Here is a 15,785-nt window from a genome sequence, read left to right on the forward strand (position 1 = left end):
AGAAAAGATTTAATACGATACGGTCTTTCGCTGGGCGGTTATACCACAAGGTTGCTTATGCATGATCTGAGAGCTAGGACGAAGGTATGTAGCGCTAGCCAAAATATCATCACTAAATTTACAGCTTTCCATGGATTGGAATGGACGCTGCTTCGAGCGCATTAATTCGTGAGCGGGTGATGCTGAAAATCTAGATGGAGCTCTAGATCGGGCCGATTCATATAGCGACGATGCGCAAGACATGGAAGATTGGGATGTATACGCGCTGTTTTGAGAAAAAGCAGATTGGGAAATAGCTGCGGTGACTGAGAAAAGTTGCATATTTGATGATATTTGACTGAGAATGAGTTGAAAATATGTTTATAAATCTATTGTCTTGAAGTTTAATGCAGAATACGATTGAAAGATGGGGTAGTCAACACTGCACAACGCTCTATTTATAAAGAGTAGTGGCTTACCAATCTAGCAAGCGGAATGTGTGGCATATTTTCAAGTTGGTGTCTTGATTCTGGAGAATAGCTTGAATCTCACTGCTGTTCAATATTCACGATTACAGAGAGATGAGCTTAGATGATCAACAGGTGCCGTTGTAAGTCTTGCGCCACTCGACAAGCTATTAATGGTTTGGATGGTAAGAAAATATTAAACTTGCCTAAAATATTGATATGTTGCCACACTTGAGCCACCACTGCTTTTTTGAGACCAAGTAGATCTGACAGGTAGAGCTTTGATTATACACGAACTGTAGATTAAGAAATAAGGGTATTCGTACATCCAAGCAGCCAGTAGTGCTAATCGAAAGCTTAAACGAAAAAATGGGGTTTAATTAATCAGCTATGGAGCTGCATGGATGATAGGAAGCCAGTTTTTAGAATCAACCTAGTTTAGCAAGGTTGTGGATAGTATCACTCTTAAAGTTTTATGAATCTAATGATAATAATACTATGATAATAAATCTACACTCTTGGTGTGCCGAGTGAAATAAACATGCTGTATATTTTTACTAAATCACGGTGTATAAAACCATTTCAACCACCATCTATCCCTAATAGACACGGTTGATTATCAATAACTACGAGTCGCAATGCCATAAAAGACCATATAAAATATATCTTGAGTAGATCCATTGGACAGTCCATACACAATCTTACAGCAGTAGCTACACGACCGCTCAAGATTAGAGTGCGGAATATTTACATCTACGCCATGTCTATGGAATAGTAAGGTGGTGGCTAAAGTGTAGCTGCCTAACCCTGCTATTTTCATGTATCGGAATTACTGATGCCTTTTTGTACGGCTTGGTGGTTTGCATAGCGAGCCCGTAATCAAATCTATTCAAGGTTACACTTTGTGTAGTGGCTTATCAGCACAATTGCGCTTGCCTTGATCTGATTTCAAACAAAAGCCACCAAGTCTAAAAGTATAAAATAGGGATTGATCGTCCAGTCTAATCCTCATCAGCTCTGACATCAATCTCCTACTGCTTTAAAGACATAGACTAAATTATTCAAACATGCAATTCTTCCCCATCTCCACCTTCTCAAACGCCAATGTTTCCTTTGTTGGCCCCAAATCGACAGGTATAACCCCAGTCAAGCCCCAAAAGTTCAACTCTGCATTCAAGTCCTTTGAATCTTGCAAGGCCAGCAACGAAGGCCTTCCCAATTTTGATTTTGTGCCCGCATTCAAACCTCCCAGTAGCCAGCCTCAGTTCACTGAGCCCAAAAGCCAGCGCAAGCGAGCCAACTACTAAATGTTTTTTCAATTTGAAATGGTATCCTGTTCAGCTAGTAAACCCTGACACTATGAATAAGCTTTGTAAGCAATAGTCAGCTAAATATGATTATTGATTGAACCTGTTATCTTGATACCTTTTTTGTTTTTGAGTTTATTTTGAAATAAAATTTAAATTTGTTTCCAACACATTGGGTATTTGGAGTTCAACTAGATTGACTGTATCGTGAGTGTTTATTGGATTCAAAATGGGTAGAAAAGCGCACCAAATACTCCACCATTGTAGAATAAATACAGACGTGAAATATTACTTGCCAGTTTATTCTAATCCCAATATTCTTCAGGGTAGACTACAAATAACGAATGCATGTACTGGACATTCGCCATCTATCCCTTGAAAATATGAATGCCAAGCTTACAAATGGAATGATTTGGCAGATATACATATTGACTCGAATACATCAATTCATCTAGTCAAAATATTTTATTTGGTTTTGTACATCTGTATTAATTTCAACCATTAGACAGAGTTAAAATCCCATGAAAGAAGTTTGCCATTATAGCATCCAGCAATCAAGGTCTGACCAACAACGCTCAAGCTTAGTACAGCACTCTGGTCATTGGACTGGATGACTCCAAGCAGTGATCCAGTGATACGATCCCAAACACGTATCTTGCAATCCCAACTACCTGTAAAAACAAGATCGTTGAAAAAAGAGGCGTGAATACAAGAGACCCAATCGCATGTAGTATGTGGAGCTTCAAATGCATTTAATGGTAACCAGTCTACTGTTTGATTCATAGTGGTCCAAGTAGATAGATTTGATTCCCATCGACATACATTTCCATCCTTGTATCCACACATTATAGTGACTATCCCGTTTGGATCAACATTCACATGGGAGGTCACCATATCGCTTTTTGTAGACGTGCTCGACACACTTTCAAGATGTATAGGACCATCAGGCGATATATGTATAGTCCATACAGTGATTGTTCCAGTTTCACATGTGGTAATAATATGGTTCGATACCGTGGATAACCAATGAATTCCGCAAATCCGCATATCAACACATGTGACTTGTGCAAGTGGACGAATATCGTGCAAGTCATACACGATGATATGACTCTTGTATCCAGCAATAATGAGATTGGCTCCATCATGGTCCAAACACGACACAGCAGATGTACTGTCAAGTAAGGGTATATTGTCCATATAGTTATATGAACCTTGATTAGGTGGACTGTTTAGTAAAGGTGGCAAGTTTATGTGGGGTTGGACGCAAGTTGAATGCAGTGGCCATGACATTAGTGTTGATGTGGATCTCCTATCCATTATATTGGGGGGTTTACGACATCCAGCAACAAGATATCCTCCTTTAATTTTGATGCACTCTATAGGACATTCTATACATAAACATCCAATAGCAAACCAGTTTTAAAATGGATTGTTAGGTTGAGTGGTTTGGTATTCCCAAGCATCTAATACTCGATTAAAACTTACCCAGTCCTTTGAACGATGATACAAGTTCAAACTCTCCACAAGCTTGTTTTAGCCACATATTGACTTGGCCGTCCCATCCACCAGTATAAATTCTTAAAATTCCTTTAGTCGTTTCTTGAGCATGAATACACGACACGCCATGTCGGTGAGCCTGAACAGATCCAAATGTACTAGGTAACCGACTCCATTGGCTTCGGTTTGAATGGTATACCTTGAATGCTTGACGATACAGTGTAAATAAGTCTTGGTTTGCATAGGTATTCATGTGTGCGAGCATGGATGTATGTGAATGGGCTGGGCCATTCCGACCACATTGAATTCGCCAAACATTGTTGGAGGAGCACAAGGAGTAGAAAGCTTGACTGGTTTGACCCAAACAAAGCAGGTCAATAGGAGATAGATAGGATGCAACCAAATACCACAGCTCATAAGGAAATGCTGGATAGTGACAAAATTCCAAATAAGTGGTGGATTTGTAATGGCATTGTAGATACCCGTCCCATATTTGTCCTTGTTAGTTATTAAGCTTGCATTTAAAATTGGCCATTTCATTCCTATACGTTGCATGAATAGCCAGTCAAACCACATTACCTTGGATACCATTGGATGCTGGAACATGAATCGCATTGGACTCGACTGGCTTGTAGGTAGCAGCACGGGACAAGCCAAAACAGGTATTCACGCAGTTGCTCTGTATGAGCATCATTTTATGTAGTAAAACAAGAAAGTTGAAGAATGAGTTCAAGTTGAAGAGTTGTGCGCACCATTCGTGTCGAGCTACGTGTTTCAATGTGGTGGCATTCTGGAGGGGTAAATCTTTTGGTTGCAATGAGCTCCACGATAAACCAAACATGTTACTGCGCCAATCATGAGTTTAATAAAACATACATTTCAAGAACGGATTAAATCTTATATTACTAACCACCAACCCAACCCAACCCAACCATTCACTCGGAAATATTGAAGATAAAAATAAAAATCGATTAATTTAAAATCTGCGAGAAAACGTCAAACTATCAAGGGCAAAAGAAAAGATGAAAAATAGTCAAAGATTAAAAGATGGATTAAACCCAACAAGTGGGTTTAAGATAAGCTTCATGGTTTTTGCCGTTCTTGAACTTCCACTCCCTTTGCCTTGAAATTCTTACTGAAGAGCAAGATGGGACACCCAAACACTTGGGATTCTCAATCTAGTTTGGCGAGATGGGTGGAGACATGAGTTCAAAAGGTGGGCAGACTGCTTCAGAAGCTTCCTGGTGTCCAGAAGCAGCTGGAGTAGACAGCATTGCCATGGCAGTGACGTTGGTATCAGTGTTGATGGAGACTGGAGAAAACACAAAGCCACGACGAGACAAGGCCATCTTGGTCGGGGATGCATGCAGTGGAAGCTTACCTGCTGTAGATGATAATGCAGTGCTAGTAGTATCAGTGGCTGAAGTGGAAAAATGCATTGTTTCAAAACGATCATTGATATCCTCTACACTGTTGGTGGTATCTGATTCACTGATGCCAGCTGAAGTGCAGTCTGAAGGTGTGGCCAAGCAAAACTCCTGCAGCTTCTCGGCAGATGTCATTTGGCGAAGTTGATGGCCAGAAGTGGTTGGTGCAAAAACAGCAGCACGGTACTCCATGTCAGAAGTGCGACTGTTGTTGTTGGAAGAACTAAAATAAGTGCTAGAGTCTATAGACGAGTTCACGGTATGATTGCCTCCAGTGTGCTGTGAAGCCATCCTGACACCCTCTGACGAACTGCGGGTGCGTGGAGTAACAGAGCGAGACCCATTCTGTGTAATGTTGATAGAGTTGGTATCACCAAATGGATTGCGAGCAGCATGCCCCTTCTTCCCCATGGCAGCAGTTGCAATTCCAGCATGAACAGTAATACCTGCTGCTTCAAGCGCAGCGGCAGTGGGAACAGCACCATCAGCAGCAGTGCGTTCCAAATGGATGAAACAGCATCGCTTGCCGTACAAACAACTGCCTCGCTCCCAAAATGTTTTGCACATCTCAGTCTTGTACTTGGGATGGCGATCTAACTGACGAAGCTCAGAAGAAGAGTGCGCAAATTGGCATTTGGTGCCGTACCTGCAAGATCCAGTTTCTTCCCAAGCACGACAAAGCTCAGTCTTGTAGAGGGTAGGATTCTTGACCTTTGGAGCACTGCTGCCACTGCCACTGGTGGTGGGTCCAACAGATGAGTGGGTTTGTGCATCATCCGAATTGGATCGCAGATTCATCTGGTAGGGAATACCAATTGGGTCTGTGGTGTTGCCTGGGTGGAACGAATCTATTGTCATGGATCGTTTGCGTTGAGTTGGACGAACAGATCCCTGCGAAGCCACAGTTGAAGTTAATGGAGATAGAGTGGATGCAGGAAACAGTTGACGAGCAGCAGATGACAAACCATTGAAGTTACTACTAGAGTGATTCAATGGAGCAGACGAAGATAGATCTGACTGGGGTTGTGTATGGTTCATGTGTTGCAAACCATGAGGTTGAAATAAAGCGTTATCTAAAGAACTCTGCAGATGATGCTGCTTTTCAAAATGCTGCTGCAAATAAACAATGTCTGCAGGATATAGGCCGGAGCGGGAATCGGCACTGTATTTGGATCCACTACGAAGTCCAGAAGAAGGACCAGGCAAAGATGAAGCCAAATCCATGGGCGAATTCAGATTAAAAGTTTTTTCAGACTGCGATGGTAAGCCAAAATGTTGCTGACGATAACGGAGCGCACTGTTGCTGCTCATACCTCCTATAGGAGATCCAACTGCACCAGGAGCAAATGGAGATGATATGGGCGATGCAGAAAAGAGCAATGGCATATCAGTGTTGATTGACAAGGAATTCGAACTAAGCGACTCTTGCTTTCGTCCAAATGAGGCACTGGAAGCTGATATGGACCCTGACAGGCCAGATGAGCGAGGGAAGCCTGACATTTGACGAGATGGGGAAGCAGTTCTTGGAGAAATACCGTATAGGGATGGACTTGCTAAAGCGTTGGATTCAATCGAGTTGGTCGTGTCATAGCGAGATGTATGCTCGGGCAAGAAGGAATCCGGAATGTTGCAAGCAGAGGTATTATGAAGAGCAGTTTGGGTAAGTGGTGTTGGAAACATATTGTCCTGACCAAGCACGCTGATTAGGTGCGAGCCCAGACTATGCTGCATATCCTGCAGGTCCGAATGATCATGGATTGCACCAGAAGTGTTATGATCCATTATGCCTGGTGGGGATGCCTTGTAGTGCCTTTGAGATAAATGCTCGCTTTCCTGCTGGCGGATAAAGGAAAGCTGCGACAGCTGCGATACGGGTCGCTGGTTGAGCTGGTCAGATAATGGCGAGTAGCGCAGATGATGAAGCTGCTGCTGTTCGTGCATCTGAATAGCAGAAAAGCGGTCTTTTTCGGCATGAGCGTTGATAAGAGAAATGGAGTCGGTAGGGTTTCCAGAAAGCATTATTGATGGTTGGTAATGTTGAGATTAAAAGTTAGAAAAATAAGAATTGAAGATTAGAATGATTGGTAGGTCAATGTCTAATATAGTGGGTTAGAGTAATAATGAAGAATCAGTGATTAGAATATGGAGTGGTTGGTCTTGATAGTAAAGACTGAGGCTGATGTGAATCTAGTGGGTAACGTCAAGAGATAAAGACTTGATGAAGAAAAATTAGAGAAATAGGGTCAATATTTAAAGGCGAATGGTAGATTCAGGTCAAGAGTAACAGAGTACAATAATGGCACCAATGACTCGGGTTAGTGTCGAGTCGAACAGGGCAGCACAGACTGCTGGACAAAGATTTGAGAACAGACAGTACAGGAAGCGTGTTTTACTGCTAGCAGAGATTTCAGGCAAACAAGGGATTGTGTGTGTGTATTCAAACATGTCGAGATTCTTCCACCCAATAGGGTCACAAGCATCAGAAGATAGCAAGACACAACCAACCGATGGGATACGACAAACAATCGCAAACAAGCACAAGACTAGCAAATAAAATCACAGCAGTTGGAAGACACAAACACAAAATAGGACAAAGCGTGAGGTACAAGTTTAAATAATAGACCACAATAGGAATAGTGCGTGATTCAAGATAATGTTGGACAGACAAATGATGAAGCTTTCGAGATGGGAGTAGTAGGATAGTAGGCTGACTAAGCAGTGAACTAGAAGAGTCGAGTGAAAATCAGCCCAATATCAAGTGAAAAGGAACTTGGCGTATTCTCAATGGAAAGTTGAATGGCTGAGCATTTGGCAGTCTAGTAAAAACTAGTAGATGGTCTCGCTATGCATTCTGCTGAATCTACCCTGTCAGACAGTGTCTAATTGCTTGGTAGTCTGTTCAACCTACACAACATGTCAACCATGCAGATTCTATTGAATGCATCTCCAGGTGTTCAAGACACCAGAATGCATGAGGTAAGATTGAGGATTTACAAAGAATTCCAATGAACCAATCAAACTGCACATTCAGGCCACCATTCTAATCAAGTATTAGCCCACCCAAAAACACTTGGCACTAGACAAGACTCTGTCCAACTCCAAGTACATTCTAGTATGTTGATCATATATCAAAGGGGTATAGCGACTGTCCAATCACATTGAAACCGTAAAAACAGTGATATAGACTAGACCATTTGAGCACCAAGAGTTTTGAATACACTGGATTGTAAATGGATTTTGCAACACAACCCTCCCTGTGGTTGCTACTAAGTCTGGCAACAACCGTCTGAATGCAATCAGTTGGGTGTTTGCTGTTGATGCAATACAAAAGTGGCTATTCACACCCAATGCATAGATACCCCTGATTCATGGCGATCCTGCAATCGCTCAGTTTCAGAATGAATCCTGTTGCTAACTAGACTAAGAGTCCAATGAAGTTGGGAAATATACATGCATGGAACAAACAAGGAATCTTGCAAGTCAAAAAACTCAATCATAAACTTACGCTGGTTGTTGTACAATTATAAGAGTTACAATATCGACTATGATGTAGCGAATCAAGTTGAACCCAAGGCGTTACAATCCAATTAAGATGCAAGTTTAGAGCACTGGTGGATTGGAAACAGCTTAGATTTACTAGACCGCCTAGTATATACCGGTTACTTTACAAAATAGATGTTTTAAAAGAGTATAGAAACTGTCTGGTTTTTAGCAATCAACTAGAAGCAGTCGAGTATAAACAGCTACACTTTGGAAAGAAAATTTACCCTAAATTAGCGGTCTTGTCTGGTTGGAATTAGAAACACTTTTGCTTCGTGTTTCGAATAATTGAATTATCAAGATTGTAGTCTTGCAATAAAAGCAAAGACATGAGTAATGGATTTCGCTTGTATATTGATGAAAATGGTCAAGTCGAGTTAAAACATAACCAACATCATCATTTGTATTGACAACTCAGAATAATATTATGACTTCACTCGAATACACCTGACAAAAAACTTTATATCTAGGATACTGTATCCAATAAAACATCATCTATTGACATTGAAAAAGGTATATTCTATTACTGCTCTTGACCATATTTACGTAAAATACTAAGAGTGTTGGTGTATAATAAACAGCCAGTCTCCTGGAATAATTGGTGCTAAATCTACTAGACAATAGTGTTCTCTAGCAAAGTCGACTGGTCTCCTGCCGATTGGCATGGAAATAAAAGTTGCATTTGTGACGTGCAATCGTTATTCTCTCGGATTAAGGCGCAAACATATCCGAGTTTGTACACAGTTTGATTGACAACATCAAAACACTCAAACCAAACATGTGGGTTTCAATGAATGAATCTGGTCTCAAACTTGACAATCATGCAATGCATGACTATGCTAAAAGTGGAAAGAGTGATGGTTTTAGTCTAAAATTATAGGTTGATTGTGTGTATCATATGATGGACGTTGTGTTTATTGAATTGATCATATCTACTAAAGTCGATTTCTAGTAGAAAAGCACAACGTATATTTAACCATTGTTTATTCCAAGACAATCATTACAAGATAAATACAAAAATATTCTATTTTACGTGAATACGACTCTAAAATCCAAGATGGTGTGTATACTATGGATTGCAAATAGCGTGGACACGTTTTCACACAATCGTGGATACGCCCTTGCAAAGTTTATATACATTACAGCCTAACCGGAAGTTCCAGCCACTATTCAATTCCAATATGATTTTGTGCAAATATAAATTTGAATTTGTTTGGATTTGTTTCAGATCATTCAAATAATAGTATTTTAAATACACTGTGACCAAGCGTAAGTCAAACATAATATTCTGCCAAGATCTTGTTTGACAAGACATTTTACCAACCAGCAGTATTAAATAGATTCAATTTGATTTTAAATCTTTGGCTGATCAGACTTCACATACGTATACCATATAGTCAGAGCCACAGACTTAAAGCATAGCACTTTCTAAAGAGACTCAATCACTTCCTGTAGGAGTTGACCAGACTTTATCTCAAAACCTGGTTGCATTTTTTAAACTTACACGCTTAGTAGTTACTATTGGTTGACGTACTCACAGAATAATGTCGCTGGAAACCTTGGCGGCAACTGCTAGCCTTACGGCATTGAATCATACCACGCCAACCAAACCTTTACTCACCAATCCCACTGATAGCACAGAACGACAATACACTGGGTTTCTCCAACCAAATTCCAAACACTGCAAAAATTTACCATTGCCAAAACCTCCTTCAGCATCATCACTAGTTTTCAATGCAGGAAAATCTCGTCTACAGGTAGAAAACTCATGTCTTGTAAGGAGTGTTTCTGAAAATTTATATACCAGAACACCGTCTATTCTAGCCGATTTGAGCGAAGTGAATGAAGACTTGATTGACCCAAAAGAAACTCCTTGCGATCGGTTACGAGTCTATATTCCCGAACCACGACCCAAAAAAAAGGTAGCCTTGTTTTTTTGCAGATTTTTGAAATAACAATTTTGATATCAACTTGGTTTCCAATTGATTTTAATAACCAAAACTATGGTGTAAATCAAATCTGCTTCAAGAATTACAAATCAGAGTCATCGCGTCAACGAAAAGCTGTTTTGATCCCACTTTACGATAGGTGATACCATATTTAATCCAGTGTTTAAAATCAACTTTTTAAAATGTATGGGTAATAATGATGTACATGGTGTAACATACAGTGCAGATACAGTGGTTGACATCACTCCGCCTCAGTTGGTTCTGCCAAAGCTTACTCGTATTGAACATGACAGCGTTTTTAATTCAGCATCATCGTCCAATAATATTGTACCCGTTTCTGATAAATCGTCAAACCAATCACTGTCGCAGCTTGAAGTTAAAACAATTCAGCTAAAGATAGAGCCAGATACGAAAATCACATGCATAACTGATCTCTCTGAATCCAACAATAAGCCATTCGAGTCCTTGGATCTAGATCCAAAAACTATCATAGCAAATTCCAAAATGCAACGCAAAATCGCCTATTCAATATCTAAATGGAAGTTGTTGGCAACAGGTTTACTACCACAAGCATCTGCAGAAAAGGTAAATTCTAATACAGTATCTCCCCAATCATCTGTCACAGAAGAATCACGGCCTTTTAAAACTGCCTCCAAACTTCAGAGTTGCATAGTTTCAAATGATGGTCCAAGTAAAGGTGAGATGCATGTATTACGTTTGTCAAATAAGTTAAAATATTGCTAATTGATGTTTACTGCATTGGTTATAGCCATGACCCACTCATCCACCGTGTTTCATACAATAGAGCAACGCATTCGTAACCGTCGATCCCTTGAAATGATTCATTTCGAAGACTCTAAATCAGACCATTCCCTTGATTCAAGTAACAGTGATGCAAGTGTATCCAGACCTTCATTCTCAACAGGAAGTTATGCTGAAAAAAGTGGCAGTGGAGATACAATCCCACGAGATTCGGTTGGGCTACTGAAGCTTGAATCAGAAAATACGACAATGGTAGACCCAAGTGTATCCACTCCATCATTATACAGTGCAATTTCTGTTCCTCGTAGAAGATTTCGTGTTTTTGGTGCAAGCAGCTCAGTATCCAGACCACAGACCTCCTCGTTAGATCTTAAAGCCGCTGCACAGCACAGATACAAAATCACAGCCAAGCCTAAACCATCTGCTACAATCGGTATAGGTTTCAAGGATTATGACGAAATCAATCGCGAGTGGTTACAGATGATCGAAGAGCCAATAGTGACTATCAAAAAGCCCCAAACCAAAAAGAGTCGAGCCATTACTTTTGATCCCAAAGTGTCCGCTTTAGAATTCAGTCAGGAAACGCCAGTAATTAACTTGTATGATTTGGAAGACAGATGTGTAGAAAGTGGTGGGTTTACAGTCGGTATTGTTGAATAGTTGCTTGGATATCAAAGGGTTTCAACATGGTCGAGTCTAACTTTTGATTGTGTATACATCACTATATGGATACTTGAAAATGATAGATACGGATGATCAGGATGAAATGGGGTCGGATACGGATCCCATAGCCCAGTCAATATTGCCATCGCCTCAGCCTTTGATTCAAGTTTCATCAACATCAGACCTATTAAAAAAAGCAGAACAGGCTTGGATTTTATGGACATCCAATGAAAATCTCGCCAACATCGACTATATTCCCTCTCAGCGTGACTACGATGACATGACAGATGAGGAGCGATCTATTCCAAACGGAATTTACATTACACTTGTTCGAACGGCTGTACGTGATACGTCATCGCCTGCAACAAGAGGGTTGCTGATTCCAAAACATTTGGGTGAATTTCGAACTGGCGCAGTGCGAATAAAAGGAATGGACATTGGGAATGGAGGTAAACATATGTCAAAGGAATCTCTGACGCAATCATTGCCACTAGTTGTTGGATACAAGGCGAGTGGACAGTCCATGCCTGCGATAGGAGTCGCGCTCGAGGATCAGCCTAATTATGATGCGCATCGCACTGAATCATCTCTATGGGTATCAACCAATGCACTGCTGAGTCAGTTTGCTTTACCACCATCTCATTCATATCATACTCATATGCAATCATCACGAGCTGAACTGCCTAGTACAGTGGATACAACACACCTACCAACTGTAGCAACACACTCTGGACCTATTTCCAACTGTACCTCGCTTGTCCAAGCCATTGGCACAACAACCGAATGGGTTGCTGGTAGTATTGCAAGGCTCACTACCAAAAAAACTACCAAACCGCAAACAAGAGCTGACAGTACATCTGGTATCGTCATGACCCAACCCAACCTATAATTATTGAACGATCAACTTTTTACAAACACCATAGTTGCTTTAAAAATAAATCCAGCCTGAATAACAAGTGGAAACAAGTTTATTAAGGTGTTAATCCTTTAAAATATAGGGTTGGGGTTCTTGGGTGACATTATATGGAGTTTCAATCCATCGACGTTGCACCAACACTTTTTGTATAGAAAACATGAATGGACGAAGTAATTTTCTATATACTACCAATGACCCATTATATTTGGCCAACCAGATCATGAGTACGATTTTTGGGATGTAGTAGATACGCAGCTTTTTTTGAATGTAAGTTGCCATATGGTCAAAAAGCGTCAATACACCATAGACGGACCCTATAGCAGTAGATCCATACAAAGTTAGATTTGATGCAATGAATAGTGTAACAGAAAGCAGATAGAACCTTACAGTAGGTTAGCCATCGCTCGTCGTCATCCTCACGAGGATGTTCAATGGCGCGAATGCTACACCAAGCAGGGTAGATGACACCGACACATGTGGCTACCTGATGAGGATATTTGGCCAGTATTTTTTGACCAGCAATTGACCCAGCAATGGCCATTAAAAAAGTGGATACAGCTGCAGGGATGCCAAAACGGGTTTCGATACTGGACATTATTTTGGAGCGAGCAAGGCGGGATTCAGCATGATTGATGCTGGTCAGATATCGATGGAAAGTAGCCATGAGAGTGCCAAACGAAGGTGGGAGATGAGGACCTTGTGGGATACAAGATTCCAAGTAGACGACAAGTTTAGCCAGACTCGTTGAGAGAATAAGGTTGGGTGATGCGTTCAGTTGTGTTGGAGTAGATGTAGCATCAGCACATGCAAGCTGAGGTTGTGATGGCAGATGAGTGATATGTATGGCATCATCTTCAGCAGCAGCAGCTACAGGGTGTTCACAGACGGCTGATAATGAATGGCTGGTGTATGAAGCAGAAGACAGGGAATGAATGTCAGACTGGTTTAATGGCAAGGAAGTAGAAATAGAGTGCATGCCAGGTTTTGAGTGGACACTATCAAGAGGTAGTATCTCGGCCATGGACTAATCTTTAGAATGGATGGGTAGATCTGGCTTGAATGTGGAGCGGACTTTGACTGGCATTTGGCCAATCAGCATCGAGTTGAACTTGATTTCAAAGTCGATTTAAACCTGCTTAAGCATTAGTTTAAGTAGGACACAAGCAGTTGGCTATGAAATGTAAGATTGAATGTGCCAAATTCATGCAGTGATAAACTCATGTTTACCAAACATTGCATTGCATTGCATCATGTGGTTTCTAGTTGATAAAACCCTGTTGTTGATATCATTCTATTCGCAAAATACAAATGATAAACAACCAGTTCATGAAATGATGTCAGTTGACTGTCAGTTGACTGGACAAGACTGTTTTTAAAACCCTTTAATCGATTGGTTTTTTGGTAATTGACATGTAGTATTCCTGTGACCTGCAATCGTTGTTTTCTAAACTAGAACGTATCTGTGAGGTTTAGGATACATGAATTTGTTAAACTCAATATCTGAATTGTAATGAATGAATTGGGTGATTGTACAATATACATTCAAAAAGAAAAGGCAGAGTCAAGAAATAGTTTGATTTATGCGCATCATATGATGGACGCTGTGTTTGGGTTGAAAATGTAATCAATTTGCAATGGGAAAGCAACGAGCATTTAACCATTGACTTCAATGCAGTGATTGCAAGATAAATACAAGTGTTCCATTTTACGTGAATACAATAGTAAAACCTTATTTCTATAAACTCTTGCTATTCACACACCATCTTGCTGTTTTACTGGGTTTCTCAATGTCCAAGCCTGCCTACCAACTCACTTATGTGGTAGAAACTCATCAGTTTCCTAAAAAGGCTTGGAACCATGCAGACGATCCATTTGGAACCGCTGGCTTGCTGGTCACTCCTATTGAGGTACAGCTTGATTATCAAGACACTCACAAAGTAGAGGATAAGCTACTAGAAAAAAGGGAATATACTACTATTGCATTGGACTCGACTCCATCAACACCCATGATAATTCCTACTGCATCCACATCTGATATGGATTTGATAAACTATCAAGCAGCAGCATCCAGTGCAACTCCGCATCCAACATTTCATCGAACCATGTCTTGTCTTAAGCCAACAGCCACAATAACCAGTCCTTCCAATATTAACATTGACCACACTCCACCATCATACATACCCCTGACACCAGCAGAAGCAACTTGCAAATCAGCCTTTTATGCACTTTATCCGGCTCTTGCAATTGAATCTCTCTCCTGTCCACTCTGCTTTCATATTCCCAACCGGGCCAAGCGATTTCCTTGTTGCAACTATATTATTTGCAGTCCATGTGCTCGGCAGTGGCTGAGACCATCTCGATCCATAGCAAGCCAGTCGCTGTCCGACTCAGCTCCGCCTCAATCCTCGTGTCCATTTTGTCGAAGTGAGGTGAGCATGAGCATGGCAATGAATGGACTGCCCGATGCCGTTGGTATGCAAATGGTCTTGGATGGAATGGATATTCTGTGTCCTTATAGCGATCATGGGTGCGGATGGATAGGCGAACGACGAGATATACTTTTACATATTCGATCGAATTGCATCATCGCTGTAGGCAAGTCTTGTTTTCTATGAGTGATGAACAAGAAATGTGTTATTTATTTTTATGATTTAGATCCAGAAACTGGTACACCTACTCCTGGTACACTGGACATATCCGAATTTTGTTTAGAGGCTCAATGGTCTTTATCTGGGTCAACATCCTATGCTATATCTGATTCAGTCCTATTGAGATCGGCTCTACTTCAACCTACATTGGTTCATACTGAATCGACTACAGGAAGTGTATACAGTGGGGGAATTGAAAGTCATATAGAGAGTGTTTCTACTGATATGGGAAGACTTGACACGGAAACCGAGACAGAGATTCGAATTGATCAAGAATCTGATCAACCTTCACAAGAAAGATCCATTCGACTTATTGCTGAAAACCTTGTTCAAACCATTCGTAATAGTTTCCGTCGTAGTTATCGGAGAAACACACTCGGTGGTACAGAGGAAACGGACTCTCTTTTACCACAGCAGAATAGTCCTGAATCTATTTCATCGACTCGTACCAGATGGTCTAGTCGGAGCGTGGGTGAATTTTTGTATAGAATAGCCACTACCTATTGGTCAGGACTGTTGGCTCTTGTTTTGGTTCTTACGATTGTTATCATGGCAGTGATTCTCAATGTTCAACTGCTTGCTCAATGACACCCTCATTGAGTCACTGTAGGCAGACATCATCTGGTCTCA

General features: G+C 40.8%; 8 protein-coding genes across 8 annotated transcripts; 4 read left to right on the forward strand and 4 right to left on the reverse strand.

Annotated features, from left to right (window-relative positions):
• Positions 1 to 9: 9 nt before the first annotated feature.
• On the reverse strand, positions 10 to 321 carry BATDEDRAFT_92005 (uncharacterized protein; the record flags this gene model as incomplete). The annotated part of the gene is made up of 1 exon (XM_006682242.1): positions 10 to 321. The coding sequence occupies one exon, from the start codon at positions 319 to 321 to the stop codon at positions 10 to 12; it is 312 nt and encodes a 103-aa protein (XP_006682305.1).
• Positions 322 to 1,513: 1,192 nt separating this feature from the next.
• On the forward strand, positions 1,514 to 1,753 carry BATDEDRAFT_92051 (uncharacterized protein; the record flags this gene model as incomplete). The annotated part of the gene is made up of 1 exon (XM_006682204.1): positions 1,514 to 1,753. One exon carries the CDS (start codon positions 1,514 to 1,516, stop codon positions 1,751 to 1,753), a length of 240 nt encoding a protein of 79 aa, XP_006682267.1.
• Positions 1,754 to 2,254: 501 nt separating this feature from the next.
• Positions 2,255 to 3,296, reverse strand: BATDEDRAFT_92004 (uncharacterized protein; the record flags this gene model as incomplete). Its single annotated transcript, XM_006682243.1, has 2 exons — positions 2,255 to 3,141; positions 3,239 to 3,296. The coding sequence occupies 2 exons, from the start codon at positions 3,294 to 3,296 to the stop codon at positions 2,255 to 2,257; spliced, it is 945 nt and encodes a 314-aa protein (XP_006682306.1).
• Positions 3,297 to 3,499: 203 nt separating this feature from the next.
• On the reverse strand, positions 3,500 to 3,944 carry BATDEDRAFT_92003 (uncharacterized protein; the record flags this gene model as incomplete). The annotated part of the gene is made up of 2 exons (XM_006682244.1): positions 3,500 to 3,792; positions 3,830 to 3,944. The coding sequence occupies 2 exons, from the start codon at positions 3,942 to 3,944 to the stop codon at positions 3,500 to 3,502; spliced, it is 408 nt and encodes a 135-aa protein (XP_006682307.1).
• A 262-nt stretch (positions 3,945 to 4,206) lies between these two features.
• Positions 4,207 to 4,945, forward strand: BATDEDRAFT_37468 (uncharacterized protein). Its single transcript, XM_006682181.1, has one exon. It carries the CDS (start codon positions 4,442 to 4,444, stop codon positions 4,823 to 4,825), a length of 384 nt encoding a protein of 127 aa, XP_006682244.1. The 5' UTR covers positions 4,207 to 4,441; the 3' UTR covers positions 4,826 to 4,945.
• A 4,816-nt stretch (positions 4,946 to 9,761) lies between these two features.
• BATDEDRAFT_92052 (uncharacterized protein) lies at positions 9,762 to 12,480 on the forward strand (the record flags this gene model as incomplete). The annotated part of the gene is made up of 5 exons (XM_006682205.1): positions 9,762 to 10,139; positions 10,247 to 10,305; positions 10,388 to 10,863; positions 10,936 to 11,559; positions 11,675 to 12,480. The coding sequence occupies 5 exons, from the start codon at positions 9,762 to 9,764 to the stop codon at positions 12,478 to 12,480; spliced, it is 2,343 nt and encodes a 780-aa protein (XP_006682268.1).
• A 90-nt stretch (positions 12,481 to 12,570) lies between these two features.
• On the reverse strand, positions 12,571 to 13,556 carry BATDEDRAFT_36094 (uncharacterized protein; the record flags this gene model as incomplete). Its single annotated transcript, XM_006682167.1, has 2 exons — positions 12,895 to 13,556; positions 12,571 to 12,821 (listed from the first exon to the last, which is right to left on the reverse strand). Exons 1-2 carry the CDS (start codon positions 13,526 to 13,528, stop codon positions 12,571 to 12,573), a joined length of 885 nt encoding a protein of 294 aa, XP_006682230.1. The 5' UTR covers positions 13,529 to 13,556.
• Positions 13,557 to 14,294: 738 nt separating this feature from the next.
• BATDEDRAFT_30781 (uncharacterized protein) lies at positions 14,295 to 15,743 on the forward strand (the record flags this gene model as incomplete). The annotated part of the gene is made up of 3 exons (XM_006682151.1): positions 14,295 to 14,990; positions 15,103 to 15,106; positions 15,163 to 15,743. 3 exons carry the CDS (start codon positions 14,295 to 14,297, stop codon positions 15,741 to 15,743), a joined length of 1,281 nt encoding a protein of 426 aa, XP_006682214.1.
• Between the last annotated feature and the right edge of the window lie 42 nt (positions 15,744 to 15,785).

The sequence above is a fragment of the Batrachochytrium dendrobatidis genome (assembly GCF_000203795.2).
Source record: "Batrachochytrium dendrobatidis JAM81 unplaced genomic scaffold BATDEscaffold_15, whole genome shotgun sequence".
NCBI classification, from domain to species: domain Eukaryota; kingdom Fungi; phylum Chytridiomycota; class Chytridiomycetes; order Rhizophydiales; genus Batrachochytrium; species Batrachochytrium dendrobatidis.